Source organism: Nomascus leucogenys, chromosome 10 (genome assembly GCF_006542625.1).
Source record: "Nomascus leucogenys isolate Asia chromosome 10, Asia_NLE_v1, whole genome shotgun sequence".
NCBI lineage: Eukaryota > Metazoa > Chordata > Mammalia > Primates > Hylobatidae > Nomascus > Nomascus leucogenys.
Genome location: NC_044390.1, coordinates 97,593,280 through 97,609,876, shown reverse-complemented (window position 1 = coordinate 97,609,876; position 16,597 = coordinate 97,593,280). Strand labels below are relative to the sequence as shown.

Below are 16,597 nucleotides of genomic sequence, written 5' to 3'. Positions count from 1 at the left end.
GGAGTGGGATGGAAAGGATGACACAGAATAAACATGTAAATAAAATAATCTCTGGTCACTGGTCAGGACACTTGCCATGTCTTTGTCCATTTTGTGTTGTTATGAAGAAATACCTGAGACTGATATTTTGTAAAGAAAATAAGCGAATTTGTCTGACAGTTCTGCAGGCTGTACAAGCATGGCACCAGCATCTGCTCAGCTTCTGGTGAGGCCTCAGGAAGCTTCCAAACATGGCAGAAGGCAAAGTGGGAGCAGGTGCATCACATGGTGAGGGAGGTAGCAAGAGACAGGGTGGAGGAGCCAGGCTCCCTTAAACAACCAGCTCTCGAGTGAAGTCAGAGCAAGAACTCACTTATCGCTATGGGGAGGGCACCAAGCCATTCATGAAGGCTATGCCCTTGTGACCCAGACACCTCCCCCCAGGCCCCACCTCCAACACAGGGGTCCCATTTCAACCTGAGGTTTGGAGGGAACACATCCTAAACCCCATCATGCCATGAAGGGCTGGCCACGTGGTGATGCAGGGACAAGCATGTCGGACAGCAGGAATGGCACTCGCTAAGACCTGGAGTTGGGGATGGCCTTGATGTGATCACAGAACTGAGCAGAAGCCAGCGTGGCAAAAGCACAGTGAGGAAGGGGCAGAGGCGAGAGGTGAGGGCAGAGAAGAGGCTGGATCACAGAGGAGCCTGTTGGCTGCAGCCAGGAGTCTGGATTTTGTTCCCGGTGCAGTTGGCGGCCTTTGCACAAGCTCTTGAAGGAGAATGGCTGTGGGGCATTCTCCGGTGCAGCCAGTGGCTCTGGAGGAGCTGTCTTGAGGCAGAAAGGGCTCTAAGAGCTGGTTAGGGTCCAGGGGAGAGACGGGGTGGCAGCGCTGGACACAGGAGAGAATGGCAGACATGGGTGGGGGGAGTTTGGGTGCACATTTTTTTAAACTGGGAGGTTTTTTGTTTTTTTTTTTTTTTTTAAAGATCTGGATGTTGAGCAAGGCGGGAAAGGGGGCAGGAAATCAAGAATGACTCTCAGCTTTGCATCTGGAGGAGCTGAGGGGATGATGGTGTCCTTGGCCGAGATGGCACAGCTTGGGGAGGGAACTTGTTTGAGGAAGAAAATCAAGAATTCTATTTCAGACAGGCTAAATTTGAGCTTCCTCCCATACATCCGTGTGGGGATAATGAGAGTAGGCAGTTGGGTATGGGGGGTGGGGGGGCGGGGATGAAGGGTTCATTTGGAATTACGTGGCAATTAAAACCTCAGAGCTGGCTAAGATCACCTAAGGAATGGTATAAATAGAGCCGTGGCCCCTCCAGGATTTAGAGATCAGCGGGAGTCCATTGCAGAGGTCAGGGGGAGAGACCAGGTCAGCACGGCCCACGGGGACCAGAGTCCGGGGCACGTCCAGGAGGAGCGGCCCTGGCGTCGGGTGCTGCTGAGGGATTTGGTCCAGTCAGGGCAGGAGAGTGGCCATGGGCTTGGGCTGCAGAGACTCCTCAGCTGCCTTAGTGGGAGAATCTCAGCCGAGTGACAGGAGGGAGGCCGACTGGAAGGGCTGGAAGAGCACATGGGACGGGAGGCTGTAAGGGAGTGAGCAGAACTCATCCTTTAAGAAGTTTTGTTGAGACGGGAAGCAGATACATGGGCAGTGGCTGGAGGGGGATGAGGGCTTTGCAGAAACAGGGAAGATTTGGAGAGATAGATGTTGAAGCCAAAACAAGCCCCAGCAAACCTTGTCCTCCCAGCCATGGCATCTGTGATGAAACTGAGGCTGCCCTCGAGGGCCGAGTGCTTCTCCCGCTCATGCCTTTCTGACAGCTGCTTTGTATGGACTTGGTTCATTAACCCTAGAAATGCAAAGGCTTCTTCCCTGCACTTGTTTCCATCCATCTGATCTATAAACCCTCGTCTCACTGGCACCCCGAAGCAAGAGCCCAGCATAGCATCTGCCATCCCTTTATCCTCAGTGACTCTGAGGCCACAGGACCACGCCCGGAGCTGTTTCGGTGCCTGGTGAATCTACCTGGTGAGTCCTGGTAGGGAAGGTGGCACCGTCCTCTCGCCAACAACTTCCTTCCCAGAACTAAATAAAGATGATACAGGCTGCCTTTGGCAGTACCCCCTTCCAAAATAAAGAGAAGCACAAAATTAGCCAGAATTAAGCCAAAACGGCAGAATTAAGCAGCTGCACAGTCGGCCACCCAGGCCAGGTGGGCCGCGAGGGAGTGGAAAGCTGCTTCTCTGCCCCGGCCCCCGTAACGCTCCAACATGACTGTGGCTGGTGTAAGTCATCTCAACCCGGAAGTGGGGCAGTGGCTGGGGGCAGACTGGCTGTGAGTTCTGACGTTCTCATCGGCCATGTTGCAGCTGTGGCTTTCAGCCCTTGCTCAGCTTCCCTGAGTCCGTTGCTCTGCTGGGAAGCAGTGACCACAGCACCCAACCCTCAGCCTCAAATGAGACAGTGCCTGGGCAGGTATAGTGCCCTGTACATAGTAGGTGCTTAATAAATGACAGCAGCCACATTCCGATTTCTCACTGTCGTTTTACCAATGTGGCGGTAGCTGTCCATCATCCTGTTGGTGCAGCCCTGGTTGCCTCATGAGTCCCTCCCTCCCACCCTGCACCTGGTGTTTAAGTGGCATCACACAGGGCTACACACATCCAGTGGGAAACGGTTTTCTCTTCTTGGGACTAAAACGTAACACAGAGAACTTAATAGATGCCAGGTACTATTCTAGCTGAGGTAAAATTCAAAACACCTCTATGAAGTAGGTGTTAATTAATAATTAATCAACATTAGTTATTTCATTAATCACTAACCAATTGAAAAAGAATAGTGTTGAAAAATTAATCCAAAAGAAGAACATGGAGACCAGAGAGGTTAAGTACCTACTCTAAGACCACACAGCAGGCCAGTATCAGACCTGGGATATGAGCCCAGGTGTTCAGGCTCTTTAATGGCTTTTGCTGACCTGAAATGCTGGAAGCACCTTTCCCCCAACCTTCCCTCCCAGCCCCCGATGTGGGGAGCGTGGAGAGCTCCAGGGCCTGGGAGGAGGCCTATGTGGCTGGAGAAGGGGGTGGCGGGGACAGCAGTGGGACTGAGCTCCAAGAGGCCATGAAGGCGGCGGTTTGATTATTTGGCATCTGTGCTGAGTGACCCATTGTGGGGACAGGGACACAGCAGGCCATGGTGTCTGCTCATGTTCCAGGGGGAGGAGCAGACAGCAGGCAAGGGAGCTGGCCAGTGCGTTAGGGATGAGGATGCTCAGGGGGAAAATAAGGCAGGTGGAGAACATGGTGTGTCCAGGAGGGGCTGGGCGGCCACCAGGCTTCACTGCGAAGTGGCATTTGGGCAAAGGCTGGAATGTGAGAGTCAGACTAGCAGGGAGAGCAACACGTGTGAAGTCCAGAGGTGGGCACTGGTCTGCTCTTTGGAAACAGTGCGAAAGCCAGGGTGTCACAGCAGGGTGTGAGAGGCAGGCAGACGGTGGTGTCAGTGGCATCAGGAGGCAAGAGGCAGTCAGGTGGCCCTGTGACAGCACGCCGCTTTACTCCCCACCAAGGGGCCCTCAGCTGGGATGCGACATTGGGTCAGGGGTCCACCTCGGGGGGCGTCGGGCTCCTTCCGGCCAAGGACACCTAAGTGACAGTGGCTGGCAAACTCTGGAGAGACGTTTCGCCTCCAGTCTATCCTTCCCATGGGACATTGTCCATGCCAGCGAGCCAGTGACTGGGGAAACTTCTGGGCGCTTTCCAGGAGCTGCAGAAGCCCTTGCAGCCCCCGTTAGTGGCGTGGCTCAGGGACACATCTAGGTGAGGGTGGGGGCCCCGGGCACCGTGTGTAGGTGGGGGTAGGGGATCCGGGCACTGTGCTGTCCCGCCTTCCACCCACGGCCGCGTGGGGCTCTGTCTCTGGTTTGGGCCTTTGTTTAGCACCATCTTGGAGGGGGGCTTCCCTGGCCTTCTCAGCCGACACGCCAGCCCCCAGCAGGACCGTAGCTCCCATCCCCTTCTTTTATAAAAAATAAAAGTATATTTTTAACAGTTTACTTTTTCTATTTCTCCCCTTTTATTTATTTATTTTTAATTTTTTACAATTTTTGTGGCTGCATAGTAGGTGCATGCATTTGTGAACTGGGCTTTGTTTGTTCATAACACTTAGGACTGCCTGACCCCATGGTGCTTAGGACTGCTGACCCGTGTACACACACAATCGGTGTATTTGGATGAGGTCTGCCCCCTCCCCTGCAGAATCTGACCCGTGTACACACACAATCGGTGTATTTGGATGAGGTCTGTCCCCTCCCCTGCAGAATCTGACCCGTGTACACACACAATCGGTGTATTTGGATGAGGTCTGTCCCCTCTCCTGTAGAATCTGACCCGTGTACACACACAATCTGTGTATTTGGATGAGGTCTGCCCCCTCCCCTGCAGAATCTGACCCGTGTACACACACAATCGGTGTATTTGGTTGAAGTCTGTCCCCTCTCCTGTAGAATCTGACCCGTGTACACACACAATCTGTGTATTTGGATAAGGTCTGCCCCTCCCTGCAGAATCTGACCCGTGTACACACACAATCGGTGTATTTGGATGAGGTCTGTCCCCTCTCCTGTAGAATCTGACCCGTGTACACACACAATCTGTGTATTTGGATGAGGTCTGCCCCCTCCCCTGCAGAATCTGACCCGTGTACACACACAATCGGTGTATTTGGATGAGGTCTGCCCCCTCCCCTGCAGAACCTGACCCGTGTACACACACAATCTGTGTATTTGGTTGAAGTCTGTCCCTCTCCTGTAGAATGTGACCGTGTACACACACGATCTGTGTATTTGGTTGAAGTCTGTCCCCTCTCTGTAGAATCTGACCCGTGTACACACACAATCTGTGTATTTGGTTGAAGTCTGTCCCCTCTCCTGTAGAATCTGACCCGTGTACACACACAATCGGTGTATTTGGATGAGGTCTGCCCCCTCCCCTGTAGAACCTGACCCGTGTACACACACAATCTGTGTATTTGGTTGAAGTCTGTCCCCTCTCCTGTAGAATCTGACCCGTGTACACACACAATCGGTGTATTTGGATGAGGTCTGTCCCCTCCCCTGAAGAATCTGACCCGTGTACACACACAATCGGTGTATTTGGATGAGGTCTGCCCCTCCCCTGCAGAATCTGACCCGTGTACACACACAATCGGTGTATTTGGATGAGGTCTGCCCCCTCCCCTGCAGAACCTGACCCGTGTACACACACAATCTGTGTATTTGGTTGAAGTCTGTCCCTCTCCTGTAGAATCTGACCCGTACACCACAATCTGTGTTTTGGATGAGGTCTGCCCCTCCCTGCAGAATCTGACCGTGTACACACAATCGGTGTATTTGGTTGAAGTCTGTCCCCTCTCCTGTAGAATCTGACCCGTGTACACACACAATCTGTGTATTTGGATAAGGTCTGCCCCCTCCCCTGCAGAATCTGACCCTGTACACACACATCGGTTTTGGATGAGGTCTGCCCCCTCCTGAGAATCTGACCCGTGTACACACACAATCGGTGTATTTGGATGAGGTCTGCTGCCCCTCCCCTGCAGAACCTGACCCGTGTACACACACAATCTGTGTATTTGGTTGAAGTCTGTCCCCTCTCCTGTAGAATGTGACCCGTGTACACACACATCTGTGTATTTGGTTGAAGTCTGTCCCTCTCCTGTAGAATCTGACCCGTGTACACACACAATCTGTGTATTTGGTTGAAGTCTGTCCCCTCTCCTGTAGAATCTGACCCGTGTACACACACAATCGGTGTATTTGGATGAGGTCTGCCCCTCCCCTGTAGAACCTGACCCGTGTACACACACAATCTGTGTATTTGGTTGAAGTCTGTCCCTCTCCTGTAGATCTGACCCGTGTACACACACAATCGGTGTATTTGGATGAGGTCTGTCCCTCCCCTGCAGAATCTGACCCATGTACACACACAATCGGTGTATTTGGATGAGGTCTGCCCCCTCCCCTGTAGAACCTGACCCGTGTACACACATAATCGGTATATTTGGTTGAAGTCTGTCCCCTCTCCTGTAGAATCTGACCCGTGTACACACACGATCTGTGTATTTGGATGAGGTCTGCCCCCTCCCCTGCAGAATGTGAGCTCCAAGAGAGCTGGTTTTGTTTTGCTTTTGTTTTGCGTTGCTGTAGCCTTCAGAAGCCAGCAGGGTGCCTGGCACAAAACAAGTGCTTGGGTAAATATTTGTTGAGTGAGTTGAGTGAGCGAGTTCTCCTGGTGGAATCTGGCTGAAATCTCCTCCTCGTATCAGATTGAGGCAGGTGTTGGGATGTAGGAAATGGCCGCTCGTGTAAGTCCAGGACCGCGGACGTCATTTGGGTGCCTCCGCCCTGCTCCGTGTCACACTCGGACCCTTCTCGTTTCATCGATCTGCCTTCACACTCTGCCCCTACTCTTGGGGTGTTCTCTCATGAAGACACGTTTGTCCTGTTCCATGTCCCCAGCTTCTTGGCACCTAGTAGGTGCCCAATAAATGTCAGTCCGATGAACCAATATCCAGAAGAAGCAATGAATGAATAAATGGAGTAGAAATAGTCCTCTCTGGAGCTCGAAGCCCCACACGGAGGGCCTCATGAGGGTCTGCAGACACTGGCCATCCTGAGGACCTCTGGGATCCTCATGGGGAAACTTGACCCAGAGCAAAGCCACACCGCACTGAGGTGGCAGCCAGGGTTTGGAGAAAAGTTCCCAAAGCTTCCCAGGAGCTTGGGGAATCCCCCGCATCCCCCAGGGCTCTCTGTCAGTTTGTCTATCTTGGTGGCTTGTCCCTGTCCTCCTAAAAACGCCCTGCAATGTATGCAGCTGGTTTGCACTCACAGTGAACTGGTGGCGGGCGGTGGGGGGGGGGGGGGTGGCGGGGAAGCTGAGGCTGTTGGTAAGAGACCGTTAGAAATGGCGAGGCCCAAATGGGCTGACAGCCCAGCGGGCGGGGAGAGCGGTGTGTCAAGGCGGATCTCGGGAGGGCTGTGCAGCAAATACCCAGGGCTCCTTCCCAGGAGGGCCAGGCCTGCCCAGGCTCAGAGCTGGAATCAACGTGGGAAGATACAAGCCCGGTGTTTCCCTGGGACCCATCCGACCCCAGCGTGAACCGGCGAGGGCCACTGACCGCGACACCCATGTTTCATGGGGTTTTGTTCATGTTTTAGGGAATTCCATATTCTCAGGATCCCGGGTTCTTGTGAGAGTTCCCATAGCAACAGTGAAGCCCCCAGATATCTGTGGGGGTGCAGGGTAATTCCAGCTTCCAAGTTCACTGGGAACCTCTTCTGGAGACAGCAGAGAGGATGCTGAGTTTATTCAGCTTAAAAATGTGGATGAACCAGCACGTGAGGTCGCCGTGCCTGAAACATGGGCCGGGAGGAAGACTTCACTTTTTAAACACAAACAAAATATCCCACCAACCACAGCGCTTTGCAAAATGAAAAGTAGAGGCCTTCCCCATCCTTAGTTAAAGTGGTTCTGTTTCAAGGTATTTCCCAGAAGAAAGGAGCTTTCAGAGGCAGCAAAAAAGGTAGCAGTAGGGCTACCTTTGGGAAACTGGCAAGAAGAATGTAATCGGCCTGTCTGCCTTCTCCCTCGGGGCCACACCCCTCTCCCCGAGCCTGGGTGCCCACCCTCACCACCTGCCTCCTCCCACAGGGCCACATCCCTCCCCCCGAGCCTGGGTGCCCCCTGCCCTTGCTGCCTGCCTCTTCCTGCAGGGCCCCACTCCCACCCCCGAACCTGGGTGCCCCCCCAAGCCCTCGCCACCTGCTCTTCCTGTGGGGCACCACACCCCTCCCCCCGAGTCTGGGTGCCCCCCTGCCCTCGCAGCTTGCCAGTCTCAGCAGGGACTCCCTCGCCTCCCCCCTGGAAAGAAGGCTCCTCTTTCCAGCTCAGGCTGAGTTGGCAGCGGTCTCAGGAAACCACGTTAACCTTCTCTTGGACGTGTGTGCCCGACCTCATGACTTGCGAAGGCTACAGGGCTTTAAGACTCCAAAACGAAATAAAAATGAGTAAAAGGTGGTTGGGTGTGGTGGCTCACGCTTGTAATCCCAGCACTTTGGGAGGCCGAGGCAGGCGGATCGCCTGAGGTCAGGAGTTCCAGACCAGCCTAGCCAACATGGTAAAACCCCTTCTCTACTAAAAATACAAAAATTAGCCCAGTATGGTGGTGGGCACCTGTAATCCCAGCTACTAGGGAGGCTGAAGCATGAGAGTAGCTTGAACCCAGGAGGTGGAGGCTGCAGTGAGCCAAGATCCTGCCACTGTATTCCAGCCTGGGTGACAGAGCAAGACTCCATCTCAAAAAAATAAAAATAAATAAAAATGAGTAAAAGGCTAAAAATCAATAGAATTGTAAAATAATAAAATAATAAAAAATAAATGACCAAGCAGTTCCAGCCCAGGAGGAAGGTGTGTTGGTCCCCCATGCCTCGCTGGGTCAAGGCACCTGCCTTAGGACCTGGGTCATCTGTGTGGCCCTCGGATGTCAGGGGACGCGGGAGGCAGGTCCGTGGGGCAGCAGACATCAGGGGTGTACGCCATCGGAAGGGACAGCTCCCACTCCCTTCTCAGTCCTTTCCTGGAGGCATGCGTGGCCAACTTTTCCCATTTTTGAAGGAATCTGGTATTTTATATAAAAGACCCAGATTTTACAATGTTGACCACGAAATCACCACACGTGTGTGTGTGTGTGTGTGTGTGTGTGTGTGTGTGTGTGAATGAATGAAAGGAAATGATAGTGAAATTCCAGCATCTTACAGCTGGTTGTCCAAGCCCCCAGGAGTGGCTTGGGGGCCCCAGTGACCACCCACCCGCCCGCTGTAGCCTTTTCTACCCGATGTCATTTCCCATGCGTTTCCTCCTGCAGGCCGCACGGTTCATGGCTGGTCACTGCTGTGAGCCTCATGGGTCTGGGGGCCCGGTCCTCACTGTCAGGGTCCCGATGGTGACTCTGGGCTCGTGAGACCCATCAGAGAGGGGGGAAGGACCTGCAGAGGGCGAGTAGGTGAGAGTTGAACCCTGGGTACTGGGGATTAAGCACCGCCCCTCCAAGCATGACAGACGGATTGTCAGGAGGAGAGGACAGAGCCAGGAACACGGCTCCTCCTCTCTGCTGCAGAAAATGGGCCTGGCTGATGGGGGCCACCTTGTGACTTTCCCAGAGGGGTAAGTGAAGGAATCTGGACTCCCGGGTCGGAGTGCACTGGTTCGCTGGAGTCGGCAGTCAGGACCAGAGCCTCAGGTTTGGAAGCGCCTGGGACGGTGTGGACTCTGGGTTTGGATTCTGAACAGGTGTCTGCTTCCCAGCTGTGTGATGGGCAAGGATGACTTCCTGTGCCTCAGTTTCCCTCTCTGTAGAATGAGGCTACTTAAAGAACCTACCTCCTAGGCTTATGATGGGGATGATATGACTTGAATGCAGATAAAACCCTGAACCAGTGCTGGGCACACAGGACAACATCAATAAGCCTTTGCTGTTATATACAAAGGACCTGGGCAAAAAAGTCAGAGGAGGGAGATTAAATTTTTCAAAACAAGCAAAAAGAAGAAAGGCACCTTTGCATGAGAACAGAGTTCTGCTCAGATGCTCGCTGCATTCAGAACCTGCGGAGGAGAAGTGGCGGGTGGGGGGCTTGTTCATGTCATGGCTCCCCCATTGGGAGTGCCGCCTCTGGAAGAGCCCTGTTGGCAGCACGGAGGTGGGTGCCCTGCGGGGCGGTGAGGGGCTGCTCTGGAGTGACCGGGCTGAGTCAGAGCCCGCTTGGTGCAGGGTGTAGGATGCACGCCCATGGGCACAGGCTGCCCTGCTCATCCAGGCCCCTCTCTGTCCCCACAGCATATGCGAGAGGCGGCTGAACGGCGGCAGCAGCTGGAGTTGGAGCATGAGCAGGCCCTGGCTGTTCTCAGTGCCAAGCAGCAGGAAATTGACCTTCTGCAGAAGGTAAGTGGCGGGCAGCCGGGTGTGGTGTGCAAGGCAGGGAGTCCACGGGTGGGCTGGGGATCCCTGGTGTGGTGGAGCGGCCAACCTGCAGCCTCGGCTCCCAGGCCTCTCCCTCTCTCCTTGCACAGAAGAATTCAGAGTCATTTCTGCTTTCCTGCTCTGGTGTTTCTTAAGTAGACCTGTGTTCACGTTTTATAACGTGAAAGCAGATGCAAAGCTCTAACCTCTGATGCTGGTGAGGTTGTAGGGAAAAGCACATGCATAGAGGTGGCTGGCAGGGTGTGAATTGCTTCAGCTTCTGGAAAAAGCAATGTGCAGCATCCGTTTAAACTAAAAGTGCACACAGAGGGTGACCCTGCCACCCCCATCCTGGACGATGCCCTGCAAGGAATACAGGAACCATTTCAAAAGGAGTTTTGTTTTCTTGCAGTGCTGCTGTGTGGCAGTGGGGACGGGGACTGGACCCAATTGATGCCCACCTAAGGGTGATGGCTGTGTGCACCGTGGTCCATCCACACCAGGCACCATGTGATGTCAGCGAAAAGGATCCTGGTGGTTTGATTCTGCTGTCTTGAGGCTGTTGCATGACGTGTTATCAAGTGAGAAAACTGAGTTGCAGAGCAATATTTATAGGCAGATCCCAGTAAGAAAGGAAAAAGGGAAGATAGTAAGACAGAAAGGAAAAGAAATCAGGAGAGAAAGGAGAGAGGCACCAGGGAAGGAGGGAAGGAAGGACTGAGTGATTTGGGATTTATGCCTCCTGGGCACCTGTGATGGGTCTGGGGACTGAGAAAGGTAACCTCACCCCACTCCAGTCCTCAGCCACGGTCCTGCTGTCTCTCTCCAAATAGGTAGGAGGGTGGTGCTCCCGGAGCCTATGGGCTTGGGGTGCCCCCAGGAAGAAATCGGAAGGTGAGGACCTGTGAACAGTTCTCATCTCATTTCCTTCCAGAGCCCAGTGTCCCCACCCAGCCTTGCCCTCTCCTCCTCCTGGCAGGGCAGCCACCCCTATGGCTAGAGTGCAGCTGGCCGGTCTGCAGCCTCCCGCCCGGCGCCAGCTGAGATGGGCCACCCCTCTGCCCTCGGTGGCCCCTCGATCCATCGGACAGCTTCTCCAGGTCTTGGATCTCAAAGGACTCACAGTCATTCACCCAGCCTGGGGGGCGATAGGAATCTGCCGGAGCAGTGTTTCTCCTCCAGAGTTTATTAGCAGAGCTTGTTGAAACAGGTAGATAAGTTCAGATGCCATTTCTCTAATCATTTAGCGTGAGATCATATTAAGGATAGATTTCATTAAGCCAGCGCTGATGGGAACTTCACAGCCCTTATTACCTGTCATAATAAGGTGGCAGGCACCCGGAACAGCAATATTTCATTAGATGTTATCCGCAAGGGATATTGCTGGGACATGGGCAGGAATATTACTCTTATCTTCTCCTGCCATGTCTCAAGGACCTTTCCCGCGGCCGGGCCACGCCCCATGGTACCTGTGCTCATTCATTGCCACTCCAGAAGCCACGTCCCCAGGCGGGGACAGTCTGAGACAGATAATGAGTCTGTAGAAACACAGAGACTGTCCAGGAAGGGGACAGGATGTCTCCTCTCAACAGAACATTCTCTAGGAGCCTGGAGTTATATTTACTAAGCATTCAATGCCAAGGAGAATGACCTGGAACCAACTCTGTTATTCCGCGTCTGTTATCTCTTTTGTGTACTGTCCAGTTCTCTTTGTGCTCTTTATCCCCCCGCACTCACCGTTGTCTCTGTTTTGGACACACTGGTGCTTCATCAGTGGGGTTGGGGGCAGAGGGAGAGAAACTGGATGAAATATGAATGGGCCAATTTTGTAATTTCTGGAGGCTTTGATGTAGTTTTTAAGCGTGAGAAGAGGAAGTCTGACTCTTGAGTGGAATGAGATCCGGGACTTCTTTCCAGAGCTCATCTTTGCATTCAGTTTCCACCGTGGGTGGTCGTCACGCCGCACTTGTGACTAGCTCCCTCGTACGGTCATTCACCAGGGGTCAGCTCTCTGCCCCTCCAAGCAGCCACTCAGCTGCCGTTCCAGAAGCAGGAACACAGCCGCGAGTGGGACACGGCTCTGCCCTCCCAGGCCAAAAAAGGAAGATGAACAAGTCATTGAAAAAGCAAGTAAGCCCAGATGATGGCAAGGGGTGAAGGGAGCTGAGAGGATGGAGTGGCAGATTGATGGGGCCGTGACTTTAGATACAGGTGACAGTTCAAGGAGCAGACGACGCCCACCACGCCGAGGGCTGGGGCAGGAGTGTGCGAGGGTTAGGGAGCAGCACACACGGGCCCCCTTGGGAACCAGCCCAGTGCATCCAGGGAAGAGCAGGAAGGCCGGGTAGCTGGGGTGCAGCCAGGGAGGGGACAGGGGTTGAATCTGGGCCTAAGGCATAGAGCTGGAGTGCCTGCCCCACCAGGCAGTGGTGCCTCCACCATGCAGCTGAAGACTGGCCCTCATCCCCCTACCAAGATAGAAGTCAGCAGTCGTCTTTGGACTCTCCAAGGCCCAAAGATGATTCTGATGAGAGGGCTGTGGAGCTGTCTCAAAGGAGTGACCCTCTTCTGTCTTTCTGCAACCCCAGCTCTTTCTTGAATCTGCCGTCACGGGACCCCACCCTCAACAAGTGGCTTTTGTTAGTGTCACCCATACATGAGGTTACAGTTCAATGGGTAGTTCTCTGTCCTCGTTTTCTTTGACCCGGGGGCCCAGTTTGAGCTTACGGCCTCCAAGGATACCACCCTCTCCTGGTTTCCTTCTCCACACCAGCCCCCCTACACATCACAGGTGACCCCAAGACTCAGTCCTCAAGTCACATCCCTTCTCAGTCTATACTCAGTGTCTCGTGACCTCGTGTAGACACGTGGATTTCAGCACCACCTCTGCATGGTAACTCCCGGATTTAGACCCGGAAGCCAGATGACGCCACTGGCCCCAATTCCTTTAGTCACCCTCTGCTTGACACCACTGCTTGGGGGCCTCTGACGCCATGTCCCACACGGAACTCCCCTCTGTCCTCACCAACATCTGCACTTCTGCTGAACTCCTTGAACTCTGTAAACGGCAGCATCTCCCGTTTTTGTACAGCTCTTCCTTTCCCTGGAGTTAATTGCCTTTGTTGTTTGCTTGTTGTCTTTCTTCTCTGTGTACCCATCATTCCTTTGTTCCCCAATTCCCTGCTGGAGCTGTAAAATTCCTCTCAAGAGAGTCTCAGTCCTCCAGGGAACTTCTGATTCCATTTTCCCCTTGGAGACGCCTGCCTAGAGCCCCTGGCCTCTTCCTTTAGTCCGGGTCCTGGAAATGCCCCTCCCCACCGTCTGGGGGTCTCCTCCCTGCCTCTTTGTGCTTTCATCCTCAGCTTCCTCCATCCTATAATGTTGTTTTTCTTGATGTGCAATGCGAGGCAGCAGTTTATTTTTCCTGAAATACAGGTGGATTGTGCCACATTGTGCAGTACTTTCCTTTGTGGGATCAGCCTCACCTCCAGACCTGACCACCCTTGAGAGGATGCTGGACATCCAGGTGTCTAATATCAGGGGCCTGCATCCCAGCACCTTGTCCAGAGGCACGTTTCTCCCAGGCAGCTCCACCTGTCCTCCTGCCCGGCACGTGGTCGGGAGAAGCACGTGAGATCATGTGACAGGGAAAGCATTTGTTAAATCGCAGAAATAAACAAATGGGTGAATGACGAATGAGTGATGAAAATGCCCAGGGCTCTCCTCCCGGAATCCAGGGACGATGAGCTCACGCTGCAGCCCTCGTCTCTGGGAGCTGAGCAGAGACACAGTTTAAAAAGGCAAAAGGCAGCCAAGCCAGGAGCCATGCTGTCTGCTGGCAACCTCAGGCTCTCCCAGGAGACGCGTGCTTCCTGGAGACGGGGAGCAAGAGCTCATTCACAAATCCCTGCGTCCATTCACTCAACAGACGTTTACGGAGCGTCTCGTGTCAGCGAAGTCCCAGCAACACAGCAAGGAGTGGGGCGGTGTGAGAACAGGCTGTGAATGGTCACGACGATGGTAGAAGCGACTCTGGGCACAAATCCGCTGGTGCGGCGTGTCCAGGCTGGGACCCGGAGTGCAGGCGTGGCCTCCTTTGAGCTGTGCCACCTCTGCTGCTCCTCCCGCTCCCCATGCTGCAGCTGCTTCCTCCTCTCCCTGGACCGTGCCAAAGCCAGTCCTCTCTCGGGGACCCTCATCAACAATGCCTGGTCCCCAGGTTGTTGAACCAGAGAACTGGTTCATTTCTCTCATTGAGTCTCCCTCAGACCAGACGCCACTCCATGCCCAGACAGAGGGCATGTCGCCCCGTTTACTGATGCCAAAACATGCCTGCTTGCTCATGTGGCTGTTTGCTGACTGCCCACCTCCACCTGCTGGCACTTCAGCTCCATGAAAGGCGCATCAGACTCATAGGACATGACCTGACCCCTAGGAGCTCCCCAGAAAATCCTGGATGGGCGGAGGTGCTCAGGGGCACAGAAGGAATTGGAGATGTGATGAAGTTCCATCAGTCGGGGCAGTAGGGTCAAAATCCCATGGATAAGATGACTGACGATAAGTTCTCATCAACACTCAGTAAATGCCTGTGCAGCGAATCAATGAATAGTCAGCCCTCGTGTAACCTGCGGGGCGGAGGCACCATTGTTTTCTCCATGTTACGGATAAGGAGGCTGAGGCTAACATGTCCGTGGTCCACTTGAGACCCGATTCCGAAACCCTGAGGCTTCCTCTCCAGGTGAACGGTCAGCGTGGAGTCCGGCTGCGCTCCATTGCTTCAGACTTTCAGTTTCCTGTGTAGGTTACATCCTTGTCTTGTGACAAGTGGCAATTATGACAATCCAGTGGTGTGAGCTAAAGGGCTTTTCCATATTTATAATTCATCTGCAGACTTGACCGATTTTACTTCGGTCTACAGTTCCTCTTACTGTGGTAGAATGACTGCTTTCAGTCTTAAGGCTATTACTGAAACGTGTGATACTAAGAGAAGCTGAGCTCACTGCCCGATGCATAGTTAATGCTTTGACTGAATTTGCTGTGCTGCCCTCAGATTGTCGGCCTCACTTGTGTGTGGATGGCTGCGGTGGGTCATAGCTGACCCTCTGTGTTAACTTCAGGTGGTGTCTGCCCTAATCCTGTGTGCTCCCGGAGTATTAGAAAATGTCCATCAGCCCTCAGCTCTGCGGAACTCCTGTTTTGAAGGTCCTTGTAGCCCTCGGCATAGTTCCTTGAGTCTCACTGACTTTTCTGCAGAGCTAATGTTTCATAACACCCAGAGGCCCCTCACTCTGCTCCATCTAAGCCAATGCCCGTTGTCCCATCACAGTCGCCAGGGGCCTGGACGGCTTATTGCTCTGTGCCCCATCCAACCCAGCTAGATGCCCAGCACTTCAGCCACAGGGAATCTGCCCTCCCTTCTGTGAGTGCTGTCTCCCCAGATGCTACTGCTTCTCCTGCTGCAGGGCCTGCCCACCCTCCCGGATAGCGGATCCTCTGGGTAACCGGCCTGTTCCTCAGGCTTCTTCCTCCAGCGTCGGGAGCTCCAGTCTCCCTGCTCTGCAGAAACCACTGTCCGTAAAGGTCACACTTTCCCTGTGCCCTAAATGAGCCTCGCTTAAGCTGTTGCTTGGATTTTGTAAGCATTCAGCGCTGCCAATTTTAACAGTCTATTCTGATTGCCCAAATGGCCCAGCTTGCAAGTAGCCTTGCAAAAATACACTGGTTTTCATCTGAAGCTGGAAGCGAAGTTGTACTGCCAGCTTGGCTGAGTTTTAACAGCCTGCTGGAATATTTTTTGTTTTGTCTTTTTTTTCAATCCTGCCAGTTGAAAACTATCTTTGATTCAACTGAGTCAATGGTGGCATCATTTACATAATCCCTGTATGTTCCCTGCTTGCTTGTCTCTTTTTCTATTTTGCTATTTATTGTTGCTCTTGCTGGTTTTTGCTTTGAACGGAACAGTTTTCGGCCTTCGACGGTTGAGCTGAACTGAGAATGGTGTAATTAACGTGCTGTGTTCCAGTCACTTGCCCAGCTCTTAAAACTCTCATTGGAAATATGTGAGAATGGAACGCATATGAATGAACTCTGCAGAAACCGCAGACGACTCTTCATTTTTAGCCGGGGAATGGCAGATTTCCCCTTGGCTGGGGAAGCCGAGCTCTTCCCTCTTTTCAGCCCACGGAATTTTGCGAGTGAGAAGTAGAAGCTGTTAAGATAATGTTCACTTGTGTATTTATGATGTTGAATCGTCCATCACTAATTATTCTCCAGGCAGCTAGAGGAAATATTTTTCTGGAAACTGAGAATTCTAAATGTAAGTCGCAGCGTAGCATATGGATTCTTTATTAGTGCTCCACGTTTTAAGAGCTAGGTGCACTCTGGTGTCAGAAAATAATGCTTCTTAAAAACCCCCATTTTCCTGCTCCACGGGGAATGTTTGGGAGATGCTGATGTCAGTGTGAGGGGTGCACAGTGTGGACTGTGCTGCAGGCGGGAGCCTGGTTCGTCTTTTCTTCTCTGTCTCGTTACAGCTTCAGGAAACCGAACTCCAGTGTCCCGCACTGTAGGAAGTGTCCCATGCTTTCA

General features: G+C 53.2%; 1 protein-coding gene across 12 annotated transcripts in view; it reads left to right on the top strand.

Moving 5' to 3' along the window:
- Nucleotides 1–16,597, top strand: part of RIMBP2 (RIMS binding protein 2) — a 322,878-nt gene that overhangs the window by 221,990 nt on the left and 84,291 nt on the right. For all 12 annotated transcript variants that reach the window (XR_004032097.1, XM_030821681.1, XM_030821685.1 and 9 more), the window contains one exon: nucleotides 9,887–9,991. Coding sequence is in view for 11 of the 12 variants with exons in the window: in XM_030821681.1 (XP_030677541.1) it covers nucleotides 9,890–9,991 (102 nt within the window). In the remaining variant the exon portion in view is untranslated. The remainder of the gene's footprint in view (nucleotides 1–9,886; nucleotides 9,992–16,597) is intronic.